The sequence below is a fragment of the Chenopodium album genome, chromosome 24, assembly GCF_948465745.1.
Source record: "Chenopodium album chromosome 24, dcCheAlbu1.1, whole genome shotgun sequence".
Taxonomy (NCBI): domain Eukaryota; kingdom Viridiplantae; phylum Streptophyta; class Magnoliopsida; order Caryophyllales; family Amaranthaceae; genus Chenopodium; species Chenopodium album.
This window is the reverse complement of record NC_137857.1, coordinates 5,911,550-5,938,797: the sequence shown is the minus strand read 5'-3', so window position 1 is coordinate 5,938,797 and position 27,248 is coordinate 5,911,550. Positions and strand designations below refer to the sequence as shown.

At 33.8% G+C, this 27,248-nt stretch overlaps 1 protein-coding gene and 2 pseudogenes across 2 annotated transcripts; 2 read left to right on the top strand and 1 right to left on the bottom strand.

The window, feature by feature from the left end:
• The first annotated feature begins 642 nt into the window (after positions 1 to 642).
• LOC145612016 (RING-H2 finger protein ATL13 pseudogene) lies at positions 643 to 2,552 on the top strand (annotated as a pseudogene).
• Positions 2,553 to 7,059: 4,507 nt separating this feature from the next.
• LOC145610450 (EG45-like domain containing protein pseudogene) lies at positions 7,060 to 7,746 on the bottom strand (annotated as a pseudogene).
• A 3,169-nt stretch (positions 7,747 to 10,915) lies between these two features.
• On the top strand, positions 10,916 to 26,501 carry LOC145610266 (formin-like protein 13). 2 transcript variants are annotated; one of them, XM_081665577.1, is made up of 17 exons: positions 10,916 to 11,220; positions 12,000 to 12,700; positions 13,535 to 13,756; positions 13,844 to 15,225; positions 15,319 to 15,448; positions 17,113 to 17,184; positions 17,905 to 18,003; positions 18,206 to 18,247; positions 19,319 to 19,399; positions 19,470 to 19,520; positions 19,736 to 19,817; positions 20,998 to 21,092; positions 23,258 to 23,329; positions 23,401 to 23,517; positions 24,390 to 24,425; positions 24,547 to 24,613; positions 25,570 to 26,501. In XM_081665577.1, exons 1-17 carry the CDS (start codon positions 11,142 to 11,144, stop codon positions 25,695 to 25,697), a joined length of 3,456 nt encoding a protein of 1,151 aa, XP_081521703.1. In that variant the 5' UTR covers positions 10,916 to 11,141; the 3' UTR covers positions 25,698 to 26,501. The 2 variants fall into 2 exon arrangements, with proteins under 2 accessions (XP_081521703.1, XP_081521701.1); XM_081665575.1 differs by having other exon boundaries at positions 24,390 to 24,458.
• The last annotated feature ends 747 nt before the right edge of the window (positions 26,502 to 27,248 follow it).

Genomic DNA, 27,248 nt, shown 5'->3' with positions numbered 1-27,248 from the left:
AAAAATACAAAAAAGTCATAATCTCCATTCTCTTCCCCCCAAAATACAATTTAAATTAAATAAATAAAAATTATATCCCACCTTCCTTCCTCATTTAATTTCTCCCCTGTCTTTTCTTCCTCACTTTCAATTATTTATTACTCTCCAAATTTTATTTTACTAGGGCAGCTAACGCGCGCGATGCGCACACATAGCTAGTCATATCTAGAAGTTCTTTCGGCTTGGTTTTAAAATCACAAATTTAGTTGTTGACAAAATTAATGATAAAATAATATGTAAACAACTATGTTTATGAGTATAAATGTACAAGACAACTAACATTAAAGCATGAGAGCAAATAAGTACATAATTAAATATTTTAGGGGGTATAATTATCCAAACACTATTATTAAAAAACCTTGTACATATTAATGAGGATATATATGTAAATACACATTTTAAAGGGTATAATTGACATTACACTATTCATAAGAGTAATTTTCTACTTTTTATAAGGTAGGGATTTTTCAAAATTAATCAGATCTTTTATTATGTAATTAATTACCCTTCTCTCTCCTCTCTTTTGATGGTAGATTCAATTTATTATTTCATTGCTTTCAATTTCAAATTCTTACCCCTCTCTGTTTCTCATTTATTGCTTCATACCCACTTACATCACCATCTCTCTCCCCCCTTTGACTTGCAGATCCTTCATTTTCTCTCTCCTCCACAAAAAAAATCCCCACATTTTCTTCTTATTCATACTAGAGTTCTTAAAAAAATCTGGGTTATTATTATTAATTTTCTGTTTTATCCAAATTACTTAAAACAAACTAAAAGCGATGGATAATCCTCCATTGCAACAACCATTAAAAATGCTAGCTCCGCCACTGCCACCCCACCAAAACATCCAACCACCAAGCTTAAACTTGGACAGCAAAATCAGTCCAAGTATAATCCTAATCATAATAATCCTAGCAATAATATTTTTTGTATCTGGGCTATTACACCTTGTTGTGAGATTTCTATTAAGGCCAAATCAACGAAACCCAGATGAATTTGCTGAAAGTGTGACAGCACTTCAAGGCCAATTACAACAACTATTTCATTTACATGATGCTGGGGTTGACCAATCTTATATTGATACACTCCCTGTTTTTCAGTACAAAGCGATTATCGGTTTAAAAGACCCTTTTGATTGTGCCGTTTGTTTGTGTGAGTTTGAGCCGGACGATAAGCTTCGTCTTTTGCCCAAATGCAGCCACGCTTTTCATGTCGATTGCATTGATACATGGCTTCTCTCTCACTCGACTTGCCCGCTTTGTCGGGCGAGCTTGTTACAGGATTTCGGGGCGCCAACGACGAATTCCCCCCACGGGTTTTCGCTCTCGCCGGTTGTTTGTGTGCTTGAATCGGGGAGTAACACGGTGGAGAGCTCCAGGGAGTTAGAAAGAGAGGTTGTTGGGTCTGGGTTGAATCGGGATGAGTTCGGGTCGAATCGGAGTGATTTAGTAAAATCACATGAAAATATAGATGACATTGCTGTGAAAAAAGATGATAAGATTGTTACGGTGAAGTTGGGGAAGTTTAGGAATGTAGAAGGTGGTGAAGGAAGTAGTGACAATATTGTTACTAATAATAGTAATAATGGTCAAAACTACAATAACAATAATAGTAGTGGGAGTAATAATTTGGGATCAAGGAGGTGTTATTCAATGGGATCATTTGCTTATGTTATGGACGAAACGACGTCGTTACAAGTACCAATACGAACACCGGTGAAGAAGGCGAGTAATAGTCGCAATAAGAGCAAGGGTGGTGGTGGTGGTAAGGTTGCGTATAGAGGCGCAATGTCGGAGTATGGGTGTGATTCTAGGAGAGAATTCAATGGGATCGAGGCATTCCGAGCACTTGACCTTCATGGGAATAGTAATAACAATAATGTTGGGGGTAGTAGTGGTAGTATTAAGAAGGAGAGTTTTTCGTTTTCGAAGATTTGGTTAAGAGGTAGTGGTGAAAAAAATAAGAAATTAGGGAATCATGGGAATCCACGAAGTGGTAATTTGAATGTGAATGGGAATGAGATCGATCGATCATCTAGGAGGACGACTTCGGAGTTTGAGATTGATGTGAGTGAATTAGGGATTGATGAAGAAACTCAAAGTTGTTATAGTGTTGATTCATTAGCAAATCCAACTACAACATCTTCATCTACTAGAAGAACATTGATGTGGCTTATGGGAAGACAAAACAAGATTGTTCATAATCATTCTTCCTCTTTCTCATCTAATATTTAGTGTAATCTTCACTTGTTTTTTAAAGGTAAATTTCTATATTCTACATTTCTATTAGTGTTTTATTTTTTTATTTTTTAGATTTTGGACATGAAAATTAGAGTGGTGAATTTATAAAAAAAGAAAAAAGAAAAGGAAAGGAATTGGAATTGGTATGATATACAAATTTTTGTGCATGTGATTGGTAAACTAAACACCTTTTTTTTTAGTGACAAGGAATAGATTGGAATGTTCATTTTGCAGTATACATAAAGTTGATTAATTTTTTTTGCTTCGAGATTCGTTTTCTTTCTCTATGCATATTTTCTTTGCCTAATTAATTAGTTGCACGCATTTGCATAATGTAAGAATTTTTTCTGTATTAACAATTAATCAAGTTTGTTTCTGATGATTAATACGGCATTATAAGTATTGCCAAATGTCTAATCTTTACATATAATACATGTAAAACTCTTGTAGCATTAGTTTTACAGTGAAAGTACAACTAACATACTGGCGCATCCAGGGTGGGGGGGTGGCACATGAGGGTGTGGCCTTACCCTCAATTTACTAGAAATAATATACTACGTACGTTTTTTCTTTTTTCTTTTTAAAAATAATATATACGTAGCATACTTTATATTTGTTACGGAGTAGTTTATATAAAATAGTCGTATGTTGTTATTATATCCTCATTTAAAAGATCCATAATCATCCATTGATCTACTGAAAGTACAAGTAGTAGATTAAGCAAAGACATCATCACTTATGGTACTCCGTAGTATAAATGTCTCCACCTCAAAATCTAGTATCTTAGTAGTAATACCAACTACTATGTGATTTACCAACTATAGTTGACAACTACTACTTCACTAGAAGAAAATTTGTGATACTTATAGGACATGCCCTATTAATATTTTTTTTAGATTAAGAAAAATAAGGGCATCCACAGTGGTCAAACTAATTCCAAAACGAGATTTTGCCTATCTCTGTTATATTAATATATTACTTCATCATCAAATAAATACACGAAGTATATTCAAATTACATATTAAAAAAAAAAAAAAAAAAAATTGTTGTAGGAAAAGTTCAAAAACTAGTACATTGAATGATGAAAGGGAAATTTCTGCAATAAGTGTATAATTAAGCCAGTTTTGGAATTTATGTACTTTGGGCCAGTGGGCCCCATATTGCATTGCCTATTCATAATTTTCAAACAAAAAGAGATTAATGGATTTTGTAGTTTGTAACGGAAGCCCAACAGATATGAGTTTGAGGTTTAAGTACTCTGTGTTGCCCAAAATAAAAAATAAAAAAAAAAAGGGTAAGAAATTAGAGATTTACCCTTTGGATGAAAATTTGAAAAGGGGGTGATCATTTATGTTAACTTTCTAGTATTTAATTAAATCTTGAAAGATTATAATCATGTTCCAAGAGAGGTTTTCCATATGTACTTATGAATAGTGATTATCAATCATTTGATTAATCTAACTAACTACATTTTCTAAAAAAAAAAAGAAATCTTAAATGATCGACAAACACCAAAAAAAAATTCCAATTTATTATTATAGCTTTATCAACTTGTTTATTGAGTTGATCTGATTTAAGAAAATATTATATACGAATAAGAATAATTTTAAATTTAATATTAGTTCCTAGTCCTAGATGATTTATGATTTATCGTTTCAAATAGGACCTTGTCCAAATCTTAATAAATAGGCACATTCAATTCAACCGTACCAATCGAATCAACTTTTTGACACGTGCATGTACAATAATCTCTACTCACCATTCACACTCAATTCAAAGGTATTGAAATATATTTTGGGCTACTTATGAAGCTTACAATACATCCAACAACAACGTTGATTGGTATTGAAGGTAAGCTAATAAAGGATGTACTAGTAAGTTTGGTATTAGTCAAGATCAAAGGTGAATAAATGAATGATTTAGCAAAGCTTAGAAGGCACAATCCATGGATCCAAAAGAAAAATGACTATACGTTATAAAATTAATGCGACATTAAATTATAATATTTGTATATAACTACTGTCCATCTTACAGGCTGTTAAGAGCATTCAATATGCCCAACCAAAACCTTTCTTACTCCTTTCGTCCCCCGTCCCCTTCCTACGTCCCTCAATGTGATATTAATGGTATGGTATTTATGTGTCACGTAACATCTGATATAAACTTTGTTTTATGAACTCGTTTCTTCCATAATTATCGTCATAATATGTGGAATTATGAATGGAATATTAGCTATGTTGGTGACCAAGTGCTTTCTTGAGTTTTATGGTTTTAAACTTTAGGTATCACGAGATAGTATGGTGGATTGGTGGGTCATGTATAAATATCATTTTCGAAATTCGGTATGATCACTGTGTATCGGTCTACATGCTCGCTAGGTGGTCTAGAATATGGGGCGGGCCATGTAAGGATTTCGTTTATAGAAGATCGATACAAGCGGTATAAATTTTCCTTAATCTATTCTAGGCACAACCGGGGAAGTCTTAGTACATATTGGTACCGTGTATTTTTGTACCGTTAGAACGATTACTGAATTTTACGCTAATCTAGTGAGTAGTACAAAACTACAAATAGAGTTTTATGAACATTATAAACTTATATTTGATAGTACCATTAAGACCTCGATGATATTAATGTGTTATCTGATATATAATATGAAGTACCATTAAAGCTTCAATTGTACTATATACTACGTATGTTTCTAATGAGTAATGATGCACAAAGTATACCATTGAAATTTGAAATTCAACAAGCTAGAACATGAGACCTGCTGGCCTTCCACGTGGGCTTGCTTGACTCATGTTCAAAGAAGGCAATGGAGTGGGCTAGTCCATGGTAAAGAACAAATGAATAGCCCAACATATAAAAAAAAGGAAAAGAAAAAAGCAGGACTCCATAATCTAATATTCTGGACCAGTTTGAGGGCCAATGGTTTATATTATGGGTACCAAATTTGTTTTTTCTGAAAGATTATTGCTTTAAGAATATTTTTTTTTTTTTTTTTTTTTTAAAAAGGATATTCTATTATCATCTTTAATGATCATGGAAAATGAACCTCATCAGCTCACTAAAAAAATTAATAAGAAAAATGCTTGTTTTAAGGATTGAAGCTAAGACCAAACATAAGGCATTTGCATTAGCGGAACAAAGCTAGCTTAATATCATACATTGCATTTAAAGTTGTATTTAAGCTACTAAATTGCAATTTATATAAATAAAACTAAAAAAATTAAAAAAAAAAAACTAATTTTGGTGGGGCCTGTGCCACCCAAGCCCCACTGTAGATCTGCCATTACGAGACATACTCTTGGTGATGATATATAGAGTGTTATATGAATGAAATTTGACCAAATTATAGGAAATGATATGTTATATAAACTCATATAGATAGATAATTTTTTCCCTGGTGATATGAATTACTTCATAATGATTATCTTAGTTGATTAAAATGTTGTCCTTAAAGGTGACGAGATTAAATATGTCTGTATTACGGAGTATTAGTCCTTGGTGATCATTGCACACATATTTTACAATGAGGTAAGTTGGTAACAATTCTGCTTTTGCTTGGCCAAGACGCAGAAGAATGTTTGCAATGATTTCAGGCCCGATTTTAAATTCATCATCTCGCATGTAAATAGTAGAGTAGTCATTACATAATGACTACTCAAATAGTCATTGTATGAGACTAATGTGTATATGGACAATGTACCCAAAATTCCAAAACTAGTTTTACGATATCGGATCAAAATTATTAACAAACAAAAGGATTTTGACTAATTATTCTAAGGTATAGCAAGTCTGTGTCATCACGTAAATTTGCCGTAAATTGCTAGAAGTATAAAAGTATGGGTTCACTAATAGAAGAACAAAAGTCATTCTAATACAGAAAAAGTGACATTAATTGATTTCACCTTAAGAATTTTCAGTTTCTTACATAATTATGGAAGATAATACATTAATACTCCTTCTATTCCGGATAGATTAGTTGCCTCGCTTTTCTTATAATAAAACCATTTGAATTTACTTTTAACCAACACTTATCTCACTTTGGAACCACTTTAATTATTCACTGTTTTTATAAAATGTAAACATATGAAATAACATAAAATTATTCTTACTCACATCTTCAAAAAAACAATGATCAACTTCCCGCTTCACTAACAATAAGTCAATAATATACAAGAAAAAATTACCCCCATCACCAATATTTACACACCATAAAATAAGAAAATCAATTGTTTTGCGTATATAGATTAAATTGGTGCGATGTAGCACATTAAAATTTTAACAAAGCCATTTTCTTATGAGATATATAACGTAATTATCATTGCATGTTTGGCTGTTTGCATTAAAAATATAAGGTAATTATCTCTAATGGTTCATTTGTATCTCGATTGCAACATATACTCATATACAAGTACAATACTAGTTTTGCTCCTGTAGTCCTGTCAAGTAAAATTTGTAGAGATCAATGAATCAATCCAAAGTTAAGCTTTTATTCATCGTAATAGTACAAACAAACCAAGAATTTGGCTTAGGAAGTATTTATATACATCCAAGTACATATTATTTTATTTGCTTAACAAGTAGTACGAAGTATAACGTAATTTGCCATCCTTCTCTTTATTGATACTTCTTCAAGAATCAATTCTTCATAGTTTAGACCCTATAATCACAAGAAAATTGTTATTGACGAGTTTATATTATATAGTTGCAATAATACAGTATATAGTATAAGCTAGTATGTTGTATGTACACTACTATAGTGGTTATTGACTTACGGGGTGAAGTCGATGTTAATTCTACCGGCGTTAGGGTCAGCAATCACGGAGAAAGCTTCCATGGAGAGATCAAGGCCGTTTGCTGAGCAACCGGGGCAAAGGTCTACAACTTTGACGGTAACACTACCACCTCGGCAAGGTTGAGGTACGCCTAGGTTGGTTCCACTAGTACAAGTGACACGGTACATCCTACCACAAGCTGCCTTATTTTGGAAGATGTCTGCACTTGCGGCTGCTATCATCGTTCCTTGGTTTTCAAATCCATAACATGATGAAGCTACAAAACAAATCCATAGACAAGGAAATTTATATATAAATATATACAAAAAATGTCATCATATTGCCTCTATTTTCCACTAGAAATTGTCTCAATACTTCAGAAGTAATGTTATATATGACAAGGTTTTACGCAATGTAGCAATTTCGTAATTCTAAGATAACAACACATAACACGTTTTTATAAATCTAGACGTTGGGATTGGTACGAGACAGAGGAAGTATATATAGCATGATAAGATATACATGTACCATGCAATGCATGTAATGAAACATGATGAATATGTATGTAATTACTTACGAACATATGTAGTGTAATATGTGGCAGTTCCGGGAATGGCAATTGCCATTGATGCAAAAGATGCAATAATGACTACGACGATCATGGAATGTACTAGAGAGGCCATCTTCAATCCAATGAAAATTACTTATCAACAATAATTTTTATAAAATATGAAAAATAAAATATGAAGCGTTGCATGAAAAATATGAGCAACATACCATGTACTTATATAGGCATAGGCTAGTAAGTAGTAAAGACTAAAGAGATAATCGGTCTATGTACGCATCTTGATTTTTCATGTTTGGCTTGCTGTATAATTATGACTTTAAGAACTTTGATATAACTTCTTAAGATTTACACGCAATAGAAATTTCTATAAATTCAACTTATAAGAGTCACTATATATAATAATACTACATATTATGACAAAGTTCTTAAAGTCATATATATGTTTGGAGTATAAGAGTCACTATATATATGTTTGGAGTATAACAAAATATGGATTTGGTTTTCTTTAGATTAGATTATGGGGATCAACACGATTATGACAATCAAATAATTAAGAATCAAAATCACTACGGAATTTAATTAGCCTAAGTTTCGTTCATTGACCCAATTAACTAATTAAGTGTCATTAGTCCGATGCTCGGTTTTTTAAAAGTAAAATCGGGATTTCATAAATGATTTTCTTCCATGGTGCTCCTAGAGAAACACAATAATACTCTCTCCGTCCCTTAATACAATGCCTCTTTTGAGCATTTATTCCTCACATAATAAAGAGAAATAGACATTATATTAAGGGACGGAGGGAGTACTGTTTAATTAATGACTTCATTTCTCTCTATTACAAAAAACAATCTAATGTGTTATGTGCTACCTTATTTCTTCTTTTATTATCTATTTCGATTGATTGCTTGATTATTAGATCATAATAAGAAGTAATAGTTACATCATATTATTATCATTCAGATTATTTAACAATAATTCTTAAGTCTTATTTATAAGGTTCTGCATGAACGTTTTACCTAATGATTACTCCCTCCGATCCAGGCCATTCCAGATATTCGTTCTAAGACTACTCTAATTCATGGGCAAATAAAAAAAATGCCATTATCTCTCTACCCACTTTCTCACTCCTCTTTTCCACTTTTTCTTATGGGCATTTTTTTCTACAAGTTCTCACACATTCATGGGCTAAGAAAAAACCCAGACCACTCTCTCTCCTATTTTTTCTCTCTCCTAAAGTATTACTATCATCACATTATTTATTTTTTCTTTTATTTTTTTGATGATTTGGTACCATGGCCCACGCTACTGTAGCAATTAATTTTTGCCATTGCTATGGGCATTTGAGGATTTCCCCATGGGCATTTTTTCTAATGCTCATGAGTGGGAAACCAAAATTTCATTGTTTTCATTAAAATCTCCTCATGGGCAAAAAAAATGCTCATGAGTGAGAGTGCTCTAAGGTCGGTTATGCATAAACTTTTAAAATTGTAATTTTATGCATAAGAATAAACTAGCAAGCAATAATATTGATTGAAAAGAATTAATAAAATAAATGACAAATAATAAATACAAGAAATTAATTAGGTACAAATTTAAGTTGAGATTCTACCTTGGATATAGAGGTTTATTTATATTTGTACAATAGAGTGAGAAAAAGTTCAATTGGTTAGAGCTTTCCTCCTTATTTTAGCCTTTCAGAAATCTTGGAAATGTTGGGATCTTATCAATTCATCATCCGTCCTTGTGACTCTCTAAAAACACCTAAAAGAACAAAATTGAGTTTGAGTCGTATGTAAATTTAGAAAGTTACACATTTTTTTTTTCTAAGAATACAACTCCATATGATAGAGTACCATTGTAAAAATACTCTTTTATTATTTTTTGTACGTTGTTGTTTAAATTATTAAATTTTACTGCAAATTGAAGTCTGTGTTTGATCAACAACATAGTAAAACTATTTTATATTTTATTTAATACTAGTCGTCATTTATGTTAAGGGACAACAAAATTTCTTTGCCTTATACTCCTAAATGACTTAATATTAATCTCTTTGGCTTGTATAATACTAGTCATTATAATTCATTGTGTCATCTCCCATCATTTATACTCCCTCCGTCCCTTTATTACATGTCTGTATTCCTTTTTGGGGTGACCAAAATTAAGTGCCTATTTCTATTTATAGGTTGTACTTTTTGCCAATATTATTCTTGTTTTGATGATTTGTCATCAATTTCCTTTTTCTTTTTTTGTACTTTACATCAATTCCCAATACTTTCTCTCTCCTAATTCTCAACCACTTTTTCTTTCTTTCTCTCTATCTCTTTCTAACCCCACATGCATATTTGTACTCCCAATTTTTAGTTTTAAGGAATCTTTAACTTTCTTAATTCCCGTGCAAAATGAGAAATAGACATGTAATAAAGGGTCGGAGGGAGTATTATTATTGTTATAGCTACATTTATGATAAATGATATAAGCAATACGTGCAAATGTGCAATAATTATAAATTCACTACTCCGTATCAATTTGATTATTGACTATAGAATATTAAACTAACCTTATCAAAGTTGCCAAAAAAAAACAAAATAGTGGAGTATATATTAAAACTTGAAATAAATTATCATGCTAACTAGTCTGCTGTATAACCAAAAAATATATTGACATTTATAAATCATTTCAAAAAAAGTACTGTAAATAATATAGAAAAGGGAAACAATTATGATTTGTAAAAAGTTTTTAGCTCATTTTCCCTTCCCTTTCTTCTCTCTTCCCTTCCTTTTTTTTTACCTTCCTTGTTTCCTATCTAAACAAAGCATTAACAAATACTCTTTTTTTTTTTTTTTTTTTTTTTTTTTTTTTAAATACATCACTTTTCTATTTGGTAAATTTATACTATATTTTATCATTTCTCTCTCTTACTTTAAACCCCAATTAAATTACACTCGTTAAGTCGTTATCATTTCTCTCTCTTCTATGGTGGTTCCCACTCACAATATTATATTATCCTCTTAAAACTCCGCACATCACTAAGGGCCTGTTCTCATACGTTGAAATTCAGTTCGGTTCAGTTCCATTCAGCTTCTAATTTTCTTCTCTTATAAAATATTCATTTCAGTTCAATTCAATTCAGCTCAGCTCAGTTCAATTCAATTCAGTCAATGAGAACAAGCTCTAAGTGATGTAAGAGTATTTAAAAACAACCGAAAAAAGTGAGCAAGTGTTTATAAATGGAGGAGTATAAAATTAGGATTTGCTTCCCGATGACATGCCGTGGTGTCCTGCGCTGGGGACTTCCACGTCCCTTAAGGCCCTTTTTGGTTTTGACGAACGAATTGAAGGGATTGGCGGTTTGGTTGGCAGCGACCGAAGAAGCAAAAGTGAAATGTTTTCTTGAGAATTTAGAATTGTACCTCAAAATTTTCAAATTTGGATATTCTCATCCTCAAACTCTGAGTATGATATTAAAACTCAATTGCTAATTTTGGTTGTAATTGAATTGAATTGAATAAAATGTCGCTGCTTCTCCGCAAGCTCTTCCACTATCGCAAGCCAATTGACGGACTCTTGGAGATATCTGATAGACTTTATGGTGATTCCCTTCCATTCTCGCTCTTCGTCTTTCTCTTTCTTGTTTTTTTTTACATACATTATATGTTTCAATTGCTTTCTTCTACCTTTACTATACATAATTTTTAGTTATATTTACAATTTAACTTGAATTGTAATCATTATGTTTGCTGTTCTTAGTTTACTCATATTGCTTCATCCTTCTATTAGTTACTTCTAATGTTCTTAGCTTTTTAGTTAAATTATACTGAAATCTATTCTCGTTGCCTGCATTATTTATTTATTTATTTCAATAATTATGAAGCATTGTTTGATTGAAGATATCCACAAACAACTGAATTTTTGTTTTGCATATAACTCTTTTTTTTTTTTTTAAAAAAATAATTTTAATCGAGCATCTAAAGTCAAATATGGTATCAGTTTAATTTATAATTTAGGGCCTATTTACATTTACTGAGGTGAGCTGAACTGAACTGAGGTAAATTGAATAATTTAAGAGAGAAGGAAATTAGGAGCTGAACTGAACTGAATTAATTGGAGCTAACTGAACTGAACTGATGGGAGCTGAACTGAAATTAAGCTGAAGTGAACAGACCCTTAGTTTTTATAGAGAATTGCTCTTTTTAGTGCATACGATTTATTGTTACCAAAATTAGGGATTTCTATTAAGTTTTTTTTTTTTTTTTTTTTTTTTTTTTTTTTTTTTTTTTTTTTTTTGTTTGGGAGGTCAATAGATTTTTTAATGTTTGGAATAATCATCTACTTAATTTTATTTTTGTTATTTTAATTTTATCTTTACAGTCTTTGATTGTTGTTTTACTACCGACTCCTGGGAAGAGAAGAGATATAAAGGTTACTTAGCAGGCATAGTGAGTCAGCTACAAGCACAATTTTCAGATGCTGCATTGCTGGTTTTCAATTTCCGGAAGGCGGAGGTGGAGAACTCGATTTCAAAGATTATGTCGGAGTATGATATGACCATAATGGATTATCCAAGGCATTATGAGGGTTGTCCTATCCTTTCAATGGACTTAATCCACCACTTTCTGCGTTCAACTGAAAGTTGGCTTGCACTGGGGCCACAAAATGTATTGTTGTTGCATTGTGAAAGAGGTGGTTGGCCAGTCCTGGCTTTTATGCTAGCTGCACTTTTGATTTATAGGAAACAATACACCGGGGAGCAGAGAATCTTGGATATGGTTTACAAGCAAGCTCCTCGCGAGCTTTTGCCATTGTTGTCACCTTTAAATCCCATCCCATCGCAGCTTCGATACCTTCAATATATATCAAGGAGAAACGTTGCTTTACAGTGGCCTCCCTTGGATAGGGCATTGACTTTGGATTGTATAATTTTCAGACGTATACCTGATTTCAATGGAGAGGGGGGTTGTCGTCCTTCATTTCGGATTTATGGACAAGATCCTCTTGGTGGTGAGGATAGAAGTCCAAAATTATTGTTCTCAACTCAAGAACAATGCAAAGCTACTCGTACATATAAGCAGGTGATTTTCTGCCAATAAATGTAAGACACAACCTTATTCATGCTGTAATTACTAGTCTTCTGGATAATACATCATTTGCAACTTTTTGATTTGATACTAATACATTAGCATTTCATTCTTTTCTCCCTTACAGTTCAAGTATGATCTTTGTTTTTGTGGCTTCACTCATTTCATCATCACATTTTCATCATCTTGTATGCTTTGTAGCTTTGTATATCTGTGTGCTCCCCCCTCTTTTTTTTTTTTTTTTGAATTGGAATACATGTAGTGGTCGGTTTAAGCCGAATAAATGCTTATACTTCCTATTTTGTAGCCACCCCCCGTTTTCGATGTAGGCTCATGTAGCTGTTGAACTTGGCTCTTAACCTTGACTTTTTCTTATTGTCCTTGTCTTTCTGTTGTGTGCTGCTAAGTCTATTACTCCAGGAGTCCAGATTTCTGTTGTTTGTTTAGTTTTAATATCCTTGGGTTCATTGTTCCACCTCGCAAAATTGTTTTGTCTTGACATTTAATTCTGTTGATAAGCAATCAGTACATTTGATCTTTTTTTTAGCCTTCTAGTTTCTACTAATTTGCATTTTATTTTTACTGAGATCAATAACAATTTGCCTTTGCACATCACTTTTGCCCCCCTCCCCTCTTCGCTCTACTCCACTGTAAGCCTTATTTGCTTTTATTGTGTTGAGTTGCCCTTTATAGGGGATATGTCCTGTAATTAACAATATAAATGGTAAAAAGTGATTCACAAGATCATAACTTCAAAAAGGTTATATCCTATAGACCTATACACCTTGCAGTAATTATTGCTTTTTGAGTTGTTTCTAATTGGTGTAGGCTGAATCAAAGATTGTTAAAATTGATCTGAACTGTAATATCCAAGGCGATATTGTTCTCGAGTGTACAAGCCTCTATAAGGATATGGAGCATGAAGACATGATGTTCCGTATCATGTTCAACACAGCATTTATAAGGTCCAACATTTTAATGCTTAATCGAGATGAAATTGATACACCTTGGGACACTAAGGATCAGTTTCCGAAGGATTTTAGTGCAGAGGTTCGTCTGTTGGTGACAATTGTTTAGTTATTTGTCTGCTTGGTATAAGCTGATGGATTTTCAATCTGCCTAATGAGCTGTAATCAGGTTCTGTTTTCAGACATGGATGCCTCTGCTTCTGTTGTTGCTGCAAATTTGTCATGCTTTGAGGAAAATGAGGGCCTTCCTGTGGAAGCATTTGCTAGAGTTCAGGAGTTTTTTAGTCATTTTGATTGGCTAGAATCCAGTGCTGATGTTGCTCAAAGTGTGATACAAAAAGTTCCACCACCACACAGTTCATCTGAACACTTTGACTTCGCTACTGCTCCAGATGCTGTGAATATCAGTCCAATGCGTAGATCAAACCATCAGAAGCCAAAGGAAGAGAAGAAATATTACATTCTTTGTAAATCTGAGGACAAGGATGATCAGGTTTTGCTTTGTCAAAAAGTATCGAAGGATTGCAATCTGGGCCAGTTGCTTCAATATCAACCTAAAGAAATTGCTCAAACTGCTCTCTGCCCAGAAACAAGAATGCTTTCTGCCGCATCACAATCATCAGCAATTACTAAGTCACCGCTGAATGCTTCAAGGAAAGGGCCTCTGCCTCCTCCTGCAACTCTCAAACAGCCATCTGTTGATCCTTCACATGAAAATTCTAGCGTTATGGCCAGATGTCTATCAGAATTCTCATTACCTTCAGAAAATTCTCTAAGAAAGGAATCATGTTTTGAAATGGCAACATCATCACTTCCATCCCCTCCAATATCACATGTGAATCCTTCAAGACAAGAATCAACCTTTGAATCTCCTTCTTCGCCAACACTTTCTAATCCACCACCTCCTCCTCCTCCTCCTCTTGCTGCTGCTGCTGCTGCTGCGCCACTATGTCCTCCAACACTTTCTTTAGATAAAAAGTCAACCAATGATGCTGATGTTCACCTACCACCTCTACCTGATGTTCTTCCCAAACCTTCTGATAAGCTGGAAGAAATTGGACCTCTGCCATCCCAGTCTCTTGCATCACCATATAAAAACAGTGCAGCAAAGTCTATACCTTCCCCTCCCCCACTTCCTCCCGCATCTTCTTTGAAGGAGAACATTGGAAAATCTGCACCTCCCCCAGCCCCACTTCCGCCTCAGAAGTCGGGTTCTTCAAGGTCATTTCTGGCACCCCCGTCACCTCCCCCTCCACCTCCACCTCCTCGTGGTCTCGGACTTCAATCCCAGCAACCACAAGTTTCTCCATCTGTTCCTTGTGCGCCTCCACTTCCTGTTGGTCTAAATAATGGAGCTTCTAAGTTGGGTACTATTCCAGATCCAACAGTGCCTTTAAGCTCTCTGAATATGAAGGGACGTAGTATTTCACGTTCTTCGGTACCAAAAAACTCCCAAACCAGTAAATTAAAGCCATTGCACTGGTTGAAGCTGACTAGAGCAGTGCAAGGAAGTCTTTGGTCGGAAACTCAAAAGTCTGGAGAGACCTCAATGTATGTTGCTTGGAAAGGAATGTGGTGTAGGGCCTATAGTTTCTGATATATATCATATCTCACAATTGCCATTTTATGTTTTTATCATCCTAGTGCTCCAGAAATCGACATGTCAGAACTGGAGAATCTCTTCTCTGCTTCAGTACCAAATTCAAATCAAGGAACTACCATTGGAAAGTCTAAGTGTGGTCTTGGAGCTCCCAAATCTGATATAGTGCAACTGGTTAGAGTTTAAACTGTTTATGTTTTTGGTTAACAAGGTACTTGTGCTAGACATGATATTTTTCAATTGAATGGATGTGTCCACTCCCTAATTTTTTCTGTACATTTCTTTTACTTTCTCATTAATCTTTATTTAGTTCCTTCAACTCAACCCTCTATTTTCATTGTTTCATTTTTTGTGAAAGGTTCCTTACGACAATTCAGGTTAGAAGACTCCAGACCATTTTGGGAGTAATTCTTTGTTATTGTTATTGTTGAATTGATGTGTCTGCTAATGGATACTTGAGGATGCATATTGGTGTGAATAATGGGAGATTCTTAGGCTTTAAACTCTTCACCTTAATTTTGTTTGTTTATTGCCACATTTTTTTAATTTCATATTTATAGCAACTATGAAAATTAGGTAGTTGAAAAATACACATTTAAGGAGGCGAATCTACCAAGATCCTACTTGATGGAGTAATGTTTTTCTTCTACATTGACGTACATTTAAGGTCAAAGTTTAGTCAAATTAGACAATTAGATTAGACCATATCAAACCAAAGAAAAATCAGATCAACCAAAAGCCTTAATGCTCTTGGCTAACTGAATCAGTTTTTTTCTACATCTTCTAGTTTGGTGTAACTATGCTGGATTAACTTTAAAGTTTCCTGCAACAGCCAAATAGTTCTGCTGGCAGAGACAAAGAATGGTTAGGTAATTGGTTACTTAATGAGAAACATAATTTTCTACCCAAAAAAGAATTTAAAAATGATGGCAGTAAATATCTGCCAGCAGGGAAAAAGGAAATGAAAGACAAGGAACACTTGGGAAGCTCTTTCTTGGTTTGGTGTTTTGTCTAAGCTTGCAAGAAGATCAAGAACCTGTCCATTGTAGGCTTTTTAGCTGAAGTGTTGGTACATGACTAGCAACTCCAAGAAATCTGTTTAACTCCTATTCACTACCATAACAGAATTGGTTTTTTTATTTGCGTAGCCTTTGAGCTAGTAGGAGTAGGTTTGCTTCTGGACCTATTATCCAATTATATTGATTCTGAGTAGTTGTAATGGTTGTCGATATTTTTGTCAAAGTAAGGTAAGTCAAGTGACCATTAGAAGGATGGTCTTCTTTATATCTGATAGGAAGTAAGCTGTTTCCTTTCACTCATCTAATTATCTTCCCTCCTCTGTGATATGCTTTTTGATTCATGGATTCATTGTTTTATTTTTATGTGTGGTATACTTTGATTGTTTGATGATTATTCATTGTGCAGCATTCGTTCAAGCTTTGCATTAGCTGTACAATGCATGCCCCAATTTTGGGTTCACACTTTTTAGATGTTTACATAATTCACATACAATTTATCTATGATTTATCGACACTAAATGTTCACTAAAAATTTTCCCTCTTTTTCACCAGCCTTATCCCCAAGAGAGGGGGTCGATTGCAAGAGCCATCATGTTTATGGATGGGACATATTTTTACACCTTTTAGTTGGCTTTTCTTTTCCTTTTTTTTTTTTAAAAAAAATCTTTTATTTTAGTTTCTGTTCTTTTTTATGGCTTACTCTTTCACTGTTTTCAGATATTTACAAATTACAATTTCATGTATACTTGTTTGATAGGAAGCAACCTTTTCCTTCCTTGATTGTCACTACCTGTACTTATATTTGATTGTCTCTTACAGATTGATCATCGGCGAGCTTATAATTGTGAGATCATGCTCTCAAAAGTCAAAGTTCCTTTGAAAGAACTGACGGTATGCTGATCTATTTCAAATGTTCAACTAATACAGTTGGTGTGTTGAACCCCTACGGCCCTACCAAATATGTCCAATTGTAATCTTGTATGCCATACGATGTCTCTTGCATTGCTTAAGTATGCCTTCCCTAGAAAATATTCGAGTCGATTTGATTTATTACATAAAAAAATTGCATTATTTAATTCAATTTGTTCCTAACTCTGAATCCCGAAAAGAAGTTACATAATAACCCTATTTATAAATTTTGCATTGGGAAGTAGAAACTGATCTTTTGTACCAAGAAAGTTATCTTTTTATATTATTGTTTTAATATTAAGTACCTTATTTTGATTCATAGTATTTTAAAATGGTCAAATACACTTAAAGTATATTTCAAGGTTTTGGAGATACATTGAGGAGTTGAACTTGAAGTAGTGAAGCTGGAGTCGTGTTTGAATATGCTTAAAATTCTTTTGATCATAAAAGTTTTGTTAATTCTCTAAATCTTTTGTGTTTTTAGATCTTGATAATCTTTGTAGATGCACAATGGCTTATTGTTAATGATTTTTTTAATCATGCATTTTTTTTAATGGTGCATTATTTTCATTTTTTGTTTGATATTGTCTACCTGATAATGTTGTTGAACTTTCTTGGTTTCTGGTTCATATGGATGCTCTGTATCTAACATAGGATTTTATGTATGGTGCATTTTCACATAAAATTTGTTTGACCTTTTAGGCTTATATCCTTTCTCTAGACGATTCTTCTTTGGACATTGATCAAGTTGAGAACCTCATAAAGTTTTGCCCGACCAAAGAGGATATGGAGCTACTTAAGGTCCGTCTTTTGCACTCTTAGCAAACATCTGTAATGAAAAGTTTAGAAATTGTGTGCGTTTATTGTATTATAGTCTCACAAGGATTAATTACTTCAATGGGATATATCAGGTCATCATTTTTTTTTTCTTGTAATTTTCACCTCTAATTTATATCAAATATTATGAAATGCTAACAAGATTTATTTTGGCTAATGTACAAAGGGATACAAAGGACAGGTTGATAAGCTTGGGAAGTGTGAACAGGTATGCAAGTTTCCTTTTAAGGCCATTTCTCTTTGTTGTTGGAGCCCAACTAATTCAAAAGCCGGCGATTATTCATGGGTTGCATATAGTGCTTTTGTCATATTGATGTCTAAATTCATATTTTTTTTGTGTTTATTTGTTAAGAGGTTTGGACTATGTTTATACATCCAAATAATCATAGTCTTCATGATTCATATGATTAACTTCCCAGTCTTCCCACCAAGAATTTTATGTTGGTAATATTCGGAATATTTTTTTATTGGTTGGTTCATTTGGCTTGTTTACCCAACTTGTAAGTGAAAAACTGACCCAACTTGAATAACCACCTTCTGAAAATCAATGTATAAAATTGATTTTCTTTTCACAAGAAATCAGACCAATATGTGATCCATGCTGAACTAAATAACTCATCACATGGTTATAAAGCCTGATTTAAGTTTTAGTTGTTTTATGTGCTCGTTAGACAACCTTTGGTGAAGCAAGCAAAAGTTATCAAGAAAGCAGAAGCTATAAAGCCATGTGTTTCGTTTCAAAAAAAAAAATAATAATAATAAAAAATAAATAAAATAAAAATAAAAATAAAATAAAGCCATGTGTTTACCTATCATGATGTTGGCTGTTAGTCTACATGAATAAGTCAAAAGCTTACAAGAAAAAAGCAATTACAGAGTAGCTGGTATCCATATATGCAAACTCCATATAAGAGCTAGATACTACTTGTATTCTCTATCTATAAACTAATAATATCACGATCAGGGTTTATATCTTGTAGTCTTATCTAAAATATATTAGTATTATACTCCTTGTGACACTTATTATGACACGTAACTTTATAGCCTCTGTCTGAGTAAAAAAATAATGGAAACGAGAGCTTTATTGCCTCCACAATTTTCGTCTATTGCAGTTTCCTTCAAAGAGGTAATTGTAAGGGTCTTTCTCAAATAACTTTTGTCTATTTAGTGGGTGAGGTTGCATATAGCTGGAGATTCTGGACCACCAAGACCTCCTCCGAACAGGACTTGTGCGAGGTTTTTGACTTTTTGTTGTGTAACGATTACCATTTTATGACAGTTATTATTAGAATTAATGCAAGTGCCAAGAGTGGAGGCTAAGCTAAGAGTTTTCGCATTTAAGATGCAGTTTAGTAATCAAGTAAGTGTGTATACTCCTGGCTTTAAAACTATCTTTACTGCACAATTTTGATTACTGTTTTCTGCTTTAGGCTTCTGATCTTAGGAAGAGCCTCAACGTTGTGAATTCTGCTGCAGATCAGGCAAGTAAATACTAATTCATTAAGTCTGTGTTTTTTACTTTTTCACTATAATTTTTTTTTTATTTTTATTTTTTTTTTAAAAAAAAAATCCTTGACTTTAGGCTGGTTTTATTCTATATAGCCCCTTATTCCGATGTTCTGAAATATGGCTATGTATCACCAATTCACCACTATTTTACCACTATCTTAGTCATGCAACAATTTGTGTTCTCCAGATCAGAAGTTCGATGAAACTCAAAGGAATTATGCAAACAGTTCTATCACTGGGAAATGCATTAAACCAGGGTACAGCTAGGGGTAAGTTGTATCCAATTCCCATTGATTTATGCATGCAAGTGATGAAACATTAATTTTTAGCGTCAAACCATATAGGATTTTTAAAGGAAATTCCCTTTCCCTGAATAGATCCTCGCTGGTGATTTTTTATAATGATTTTTGATTGCTAGGAAGTCCCCTAGTGGCCCTTGTGGATGATGTTTAAGTACTATGGTCAAAGGAAATTTTGAGAAGCTATGTAAAAATTAATATCCAACAGTGACTTTCCACAAATCACAAATTGAATATAGAATTTGAAAGAAAAAAACCACAGAAATTGAAAATTTTAGGTCGAATTGTGTATATCTTAAGCTTGGTTTGCCATAAAGGTAGTAGAAATTGCTGGTCATAGATATTAATGCAATATTGGGGATTATTGAGATCCTATTTTTGGAATGATCATTTTGATAATTTGCCATTAAGGCCTGTATTTATTTTCCTAGCCAAACATTGTTCCTTTTTGGTTTGTAGAATTTCGTGAATGTATAAATTTAATCTCATGGATTCAATTGCCAGTAGTTCCTATGTGTTTTGTTGTTGTTGGTTTTTTTTTTTTTTTTCCCTATTCAAGCTCCGAAGTGGATTTCAAAAACATGTAAACACGTGGGAAAATGTTCTTTATTTCTAAAAGAGAATTCCTTTTAGATGTTATCTTCCACTTGTATCCATCCATTAATGCAGAGTTTTCCTATGAGGAGTGGTGACCCTGACTTCTGGTTTCCAATGGTGCTGTTGTGATAATGAATGTGTATTGGGGCTGTTAGAAATAGCTCACAAGTATTGGTGGGCTATTATATTTTCATGCAAGAGCTTGTTGCTTGAATGCTTGATCTTCACTCTAATTTTGCAGAGAAGATAGTACTTGAAGCCAGTAGTGTATACAAGAGATAATTCTAGTGTTAAATACATAAATTATTGCAATAAAAATAAATGGGCATGGTTTTAGTGGAGTATGTGAATAAGTATTAATGGTGTCACTTTTTCCTGGGTGCATGGATAGAAGTGGAGTCTCTTTTGGCTGTGATGACATGTTGGTCAGAGTTTTTCATTTCAAGTATTACATAATTGTTTCATATGTCTTTGTCTTTCACCTAGAACTGGCATTTACATCAAATTTATTTAGTTTCAAAACATTGATTTGATAAAAAAATTTTATTGCTAGGTTCTGCTGTTGGTTTTCGGCTTGATAGCCTGCTGAAGCTCACCGAAACCCGTGCACGTAATAACAAGATGACTCTAATGCACTATCTTTGCAAGGTATAGGAAAATGCCTAGTTTCATAAGAAATGCTTTGCTGAAGTATTTTGTTAAAATCACTTACATACAAAATGCAACGCTCAAAGTTTAAGACAAAATGATAGCATAGAAAAACAAGATGTCCCCTTCCGTTCCACAAGTACTTTTCCTTGCTTTGGCAGTGTACCTTTTGGAAAACAATAAGATTACAGTAAATATTTGATATATCTATCACGGAGCCATGAATGATTTCATTTATGATCATAGAAAAAGTTATTATGTGGCCATATTGAAAAGCCCATATCAAGAGCTAGTGCCAGTCTCACATCTGTCCATTCTTGGTGTAATACTTATCACTTTATCAGTCCATTGGCTTCATTCATGTTATAATTAGGAATCCTAGATCCATGTGGACAGAGTAGACTTTGAAACAGTGAGATTTGCTTTGGTTAAGCTTCAATCCAAGACCAGGTAAAGAATGAAGCCCAATGCTAAGTCGGTATCCCTGATTCAAAAAAGTCACCGTTATTGCCTCCACCTCAGTTACAACATCCTTCTCTACTGAACCTAAAATATTTAATTCTGCCAATATTTTATCCAAGTGTTAGTTTTGATGGTACATGCTAAGGCAGTTCCCTTCAACTTATACAGAAAAAGTTTCATCCTACAAATGTGATTTTGATCCTTTAAGTGAAGTTAAAAGTCCGTTCCACTTTTTTCAGCTTAAGCTGTCCTTGCCCAGAAAAATTACGTAGTAGATAAAGATTGGTTCAGAATAGGAGGCCCCTTGCCTGCTCCATCATAATGAGCAACAGCCATGCAGCACACCTGTATGATAGTAGAGACTATCCCATTAAGGATATGTTTTGTTGTTCATATTTCAGGGGCTGGCAAGGTTTTGTGCTCAATTTGGGTAATTAGCTTATTGAATTTTTCCAAGGTTCCTTTCTAGTTCAGTTCATTTTAGAGTGCCAGAGCCCATAATACCAGTGGTGATCAGCCAAAATCTAATAGCGAGAAAAGTTAAAGTATTAGAAACCAACACGCTATTTTTCTTGGGTCCTGGGGCCCTATGTCGTCATACCCTTTGCTTATGCTCAAGCTGCATGGAATTGATTTGTATTTGTACTTTAGAGGTTTCTTGCATGATTGCAGTTTTTGCAAATAAAAATTTATTCAAGGACTTGATTTCTTGTTTATGTCTGTACTGCATGGAAAAATGTTATGTATGCACCAAAATGTATAATTAATTTAATCATATGCAATATTGAGTTTCATTTGTTCTTAATATTTTGTGCTTTGTTAAAGTCTATCCCTGGATGTTGTTTTAGGGGTAACTAAATGCCACCATGAAATTGATCGTGACGCCATATTAAATGATCAAAACGCCTTGTTTCTCTCTTCAGTGTAGCCCCTCTCTCTCTCTCTTTCTCTCTCTCTCTCTCTCTCTCTTCACCCATTAGCCACCACCTTGTGACCACTGCCAGCGTTCACCGAAGCCCACTGCCACCGATTTATCAATTAAAACGATTTGTCAATATTTGTAAATTTTAACACGAATTTTGAGAATTCTGAGTTAATATTTTTTTGCCATAATATAGGTGACTGTTATGCGCCTTTGCCATGGTGCTGGCACCTTGTTTACATGTTTTTACCATGATATATTGTTATAGGCGCATAAGACATACAGGATGAACCTATACCATGGTGTAGTTGCAAAAACCAACTGCCTATCTTATTTTTTGTAAAAAAAAATTATTTAACTCATTCAACGACATGAAAGATTCCTCCTCAGCCTCCAAGGTGTATGCAGACTGTTGCTGTCAGAATAGGTCCCACCTGATTGTCGGACTCTTGATGATCGGAAATTTGGTGGCAGTTGGTATGGGTGGTGGCAAGCATGGAAAAGAGTGAAAAAAAATAAAGAGGGTATTTCGGTCTTTATGTATGGCATCATGAACGGTTTTCTCTAAAAAATTGTTTTTTTTTTTTTTTTTTTTTTTTTTTTTTTTTTTTTTTTTTATGTTGTGATTGATTTATCTGTTGTAATATGCGACTGAGGTAGCATCTGTGGTGTACCAGTGTTTTGCTTGACATTAATGTGTTAGTTGCTATAAGATCCTTTGGCTTTGTGTTAAGTACTTCTAAGCCCAATATTTTTCCTTTATTTTGCTGATGGTTCATAGGTGATCTCTGAAAAACTTCCAGAGCTCCTAGATTTCTCAAAGGATTTTGCTAGCATTGAACCAGCTACAAAGGTACACCTCTCAGTTTCCATTGGCAGAATCTGTTGTTGCACTGGTTCTGATGAGATGAAACCTCCAATCAGATCCAACAAAAATTTTTGGCAGAGGAGATGCAAGCAGTTAACAAAGGGCTGGAAAAGGTTGTGCAGGAATTGTCCATGTCGGAGAATGATGGGCCCATCTCATATGCATTTCGGAAGGTAGTAAAATTAAAGTTTTTAATTCATACCCCATTGTTTAGCTGTATTAAAAAAAAAGCATACTGTACATAATTGTGATATTCTTGATTAATATCATCAGATGCAGCTCTTCCTATTGCTTAGCAAAATATAGGAAATCATAATTTTGTTTATACACCACGGATTAAAGGTGCGTGGTTAATATGTCACTGTGGAATAGTGACTAGTCAACTACCCCATGATACTCTCTCTACAGTTATTGCTGTGTATTTGTTGACCCTTGTTTTCCTAATAGTCTGGAAGAAAAGACCTTTCTAATGTTCTCATCAGAGCCTATTACACACATTCATATCATTAATGATGTCGCTAGTTTTTTTTTTTTTTTTCAAAAACTCTTAACTGTTTTATAAGTGTGATAATTGCCCTTCACCACAGGGTCTTTTATTGGTTGAAACTCCAACTTAGAGCACTTAAATTATACGGAATTTCTAGATGGTTTGTGATTTAAAAAAAAAATTCCCTTTTGGAAATTCACGAACTGGAGGTCATCGTCTAGAATTTTTCTAAATTATATGGAACAAACAATAGGAATTCATCATCCATAGCATTATAGTTTTTGTCTCTATTATGGGTTAAGATATTAATGTGGGTAATTCCTTTGGAATTGTCTAGGAAGATCACAAAATGCTTCACCTATAATTTTCAGCAGACTTGTGATCAGAATACTTTCCAGAAAGAAGGAATTAATTTTGGAAAAGAACTCATAGAATTAATCAAAATTGAAACTGTACTTGATATACTTTTATAAGGCGATTGGTAAGAGTGTCGATTCACATAATGTCACTCCCTTTCATTTTAGGTGCCTTCAATTGTACTTTCTTTTAAATTTTCAGAATCTCAAGGAGTTTCTCTATATTGCTGAGGCAGAGGTGCGCTCGCTGGCATTACTTTACTCTCGTGTAGTACGTCTAAAGCCTTGTGCTTTCTTTCATTGTTAATGCTTCTGTCTATAAGTTTAAATTGTTGACTCACATAATCAATGGTATGCAGGGTAGAAATGTTGACACTTTAATAGTGTACTTTGGGGAAGATCCAGCTTGTTGCCCATTTGAGCAAGGTAATGTCTTCCAATGAATCTAGTTGCGTCCTTATTCCGTAGAAATAGGAAGCAATGTGGAAAAATAATTGAAGAGATAATAAAAGTAATTATTTGCTTCATGTTTATGGGTAGAGTTTTGATCTTGTAATTTTCCTCATATAATTTCTAAAAGAATGTGAACAAATTGAAATTACAACCCTATGGCTCAATAATGGCTTGACTTCTATATTTATATTCTCGGTGAGGAAATAATTTTTGTATACGAAGGTGCCAACAAGTCGGATGTTCATTAATGATGCTAGAGTGACATGCCTGCTTTTTGTGTTTGTGTGTGTCTTTTTTTTTTGGGGGGGGGGGGGGGGGTGGGGCGGGCATTCATCTAACTACACACTTGGTAAGCGGTCATAAATCATAATTAGTGGGAATGAATATAGCATAGATTTGTATGTAATTTTGTTAGGAAATCAGGCATCTGACTACACATTTAGTAAGCGGTCATATTCAGTGGGAATGGATATAGATTGTGTGTGTGTGTTTTTTGTGGGGGAGGGGAGACGGGGAGGGGGAGGGGTGTTGTGGGGGGGGGGGGGGGGGGGGGAGCATGCATCTAACTACACGTTTGGTAAGCGGTCATAATTATTGGGAATGAATATAGAATTATATGCAACTTTGTTAGGAAATCAGAATCTTATGTTCATTACCATATTATTGAAACTCTACCTCCAATTAGTTTTTGTTCATAAACTTCATAATATACAGTACCACCTTTTGAATGCTAATGATATTTTGTGAAGAAAAAGAGGTATTTAAGGTCGGACTAACATTACCATGGGTACTAGGTATTGAGACTAAAAAATCATTTTATTAATAACTATCAAACAGGTTCATAACCACTATATAACTTTCTTTGTGTTGCATATTGACATATATGTAAAGTGATCTATCTGGTTCACATCTGTCATGTTCTATTGTAGTTGTCACAACTCTGCTCAATTTCACAAGAATGTTCAACCGAGCACATGAGGAGAACTGCAAGCAACTCGAACTTGAGAAAAGAAAACTGAAAGATGTAGAAACTAAATTAGGACTCACGGGAAATTAATAATTGATTCCGACCCTTCCAATAATGATTAAAAAAAATGACTGAAGTGAATTAGATGTAGAAACTTAGTTTAGTACTCAATGTGAGTGGTTGTAGCAAAAATTGTAAGGTATTTTCTTTAGGGGGATGAGTGCGAAGCCTCGGTTCAGCAGCTAGTCATAGGGGTTGAGTTTGTCACAAGGCGAAGGTTATCACCCGTTTATTTGCCGTGCCGCCTCTGGTTCTAGCTTTTGGAATCCTTGGTAAGAACCCAATGTTGTATGGTGCTTTCAAAGACCTCTGCTTTGTTATTTCTGTTTCACTGTATTATAGTACTTAAAATATCAATTTGTCACTACTTGAGTAGTTAGGAAATGATAAGTGAGTATTAATGAAATGAATTTAAGGTGTAGGAAATCTGTATATTCTTTTATTATAGAAGCTCTGTATAGGAATAACGAAACATAACTTCTTTTTTTTTTTTTTTTTTTTTTTGGTACACTTTACATTTTTGTTTTTCTTTGTTCATAGAAAATTATTGGGACCTCATGTCATTAAAAATATTATAATAAAAAGATAATGATAGTTGGGGATGGATAGCTTGGCTTTGAAGGTTCTTGCTCAATAATAATAATAATAATAATAATATAAATATATAATTATAAAATAAAATAAAGTTTTTCCAAGATCCACTAAATATAATTTTCTTAGTAAGAAATTGATTTAATAATGTATGTAATTTCTCATCTTCTTAGGGTCTGTTTTGATTTACAGAGCTTAGCTAGAGCTGAAGCTGGAGAGAACAGGCCAGTAGACTTCATAAACTTAAAGTGTGCTTTCTCTCTCCTAAATAGAAATGTTCACTTCTCTTAGTTCTCTATCCTCCAAAACAAACCTTCCCTCTTGGAAACCTAGAAGCTCCCACCCCCCCACCCCCCCCCCCCCCAAAAAAAAAAAAAAAAAAAAAAAAAACCTAATTGGGCTAGAGTACCTCCAAATGTATGCATTCATTATGATATAGTATAAGTTAAAAATTCTAAAAAGTTATACTTCGTACATAGAAAATGATACTTCTTCCGTAGTACGAATGTGATGAATGTGATTTAGGGACGGAGAGTATGGTTTTTAATATTCATACGGAATAATAATTAGTGTGTGATTCGAGCGATACTTTGTAATTTTTTTTATTGTTTCATTAAAGAGCTTGATAGAGAATCCTGCACCAATTATATGCGGCATAGAAAATCATGTGCATCCAAAGCGAACTAAATTTTTTAAACGAGGGCCTTCAAGAAAAAGATAGTTTTTTAAAGGAGTATAAAAAAGTTAGGTGCAATCCGTGGCTTTGCATGTGATCCGGCGAGATTGGTAATTTTTTTTTTCCCTAAAAGGTGAGCAGCACCTTCTGCTTTCATTGACGCTCTAGATCTCTAGTACTACTAACCTAACCTTATAAATTTATTGTTATCTTAAAGCTCTCCACAACGTGTTAAAAGAAATGACAGAAGACAGAGGGTATCAAAATTCAATGATAACTATCATTTGCCAGAAATCCCTTTTTTAGTTATACTT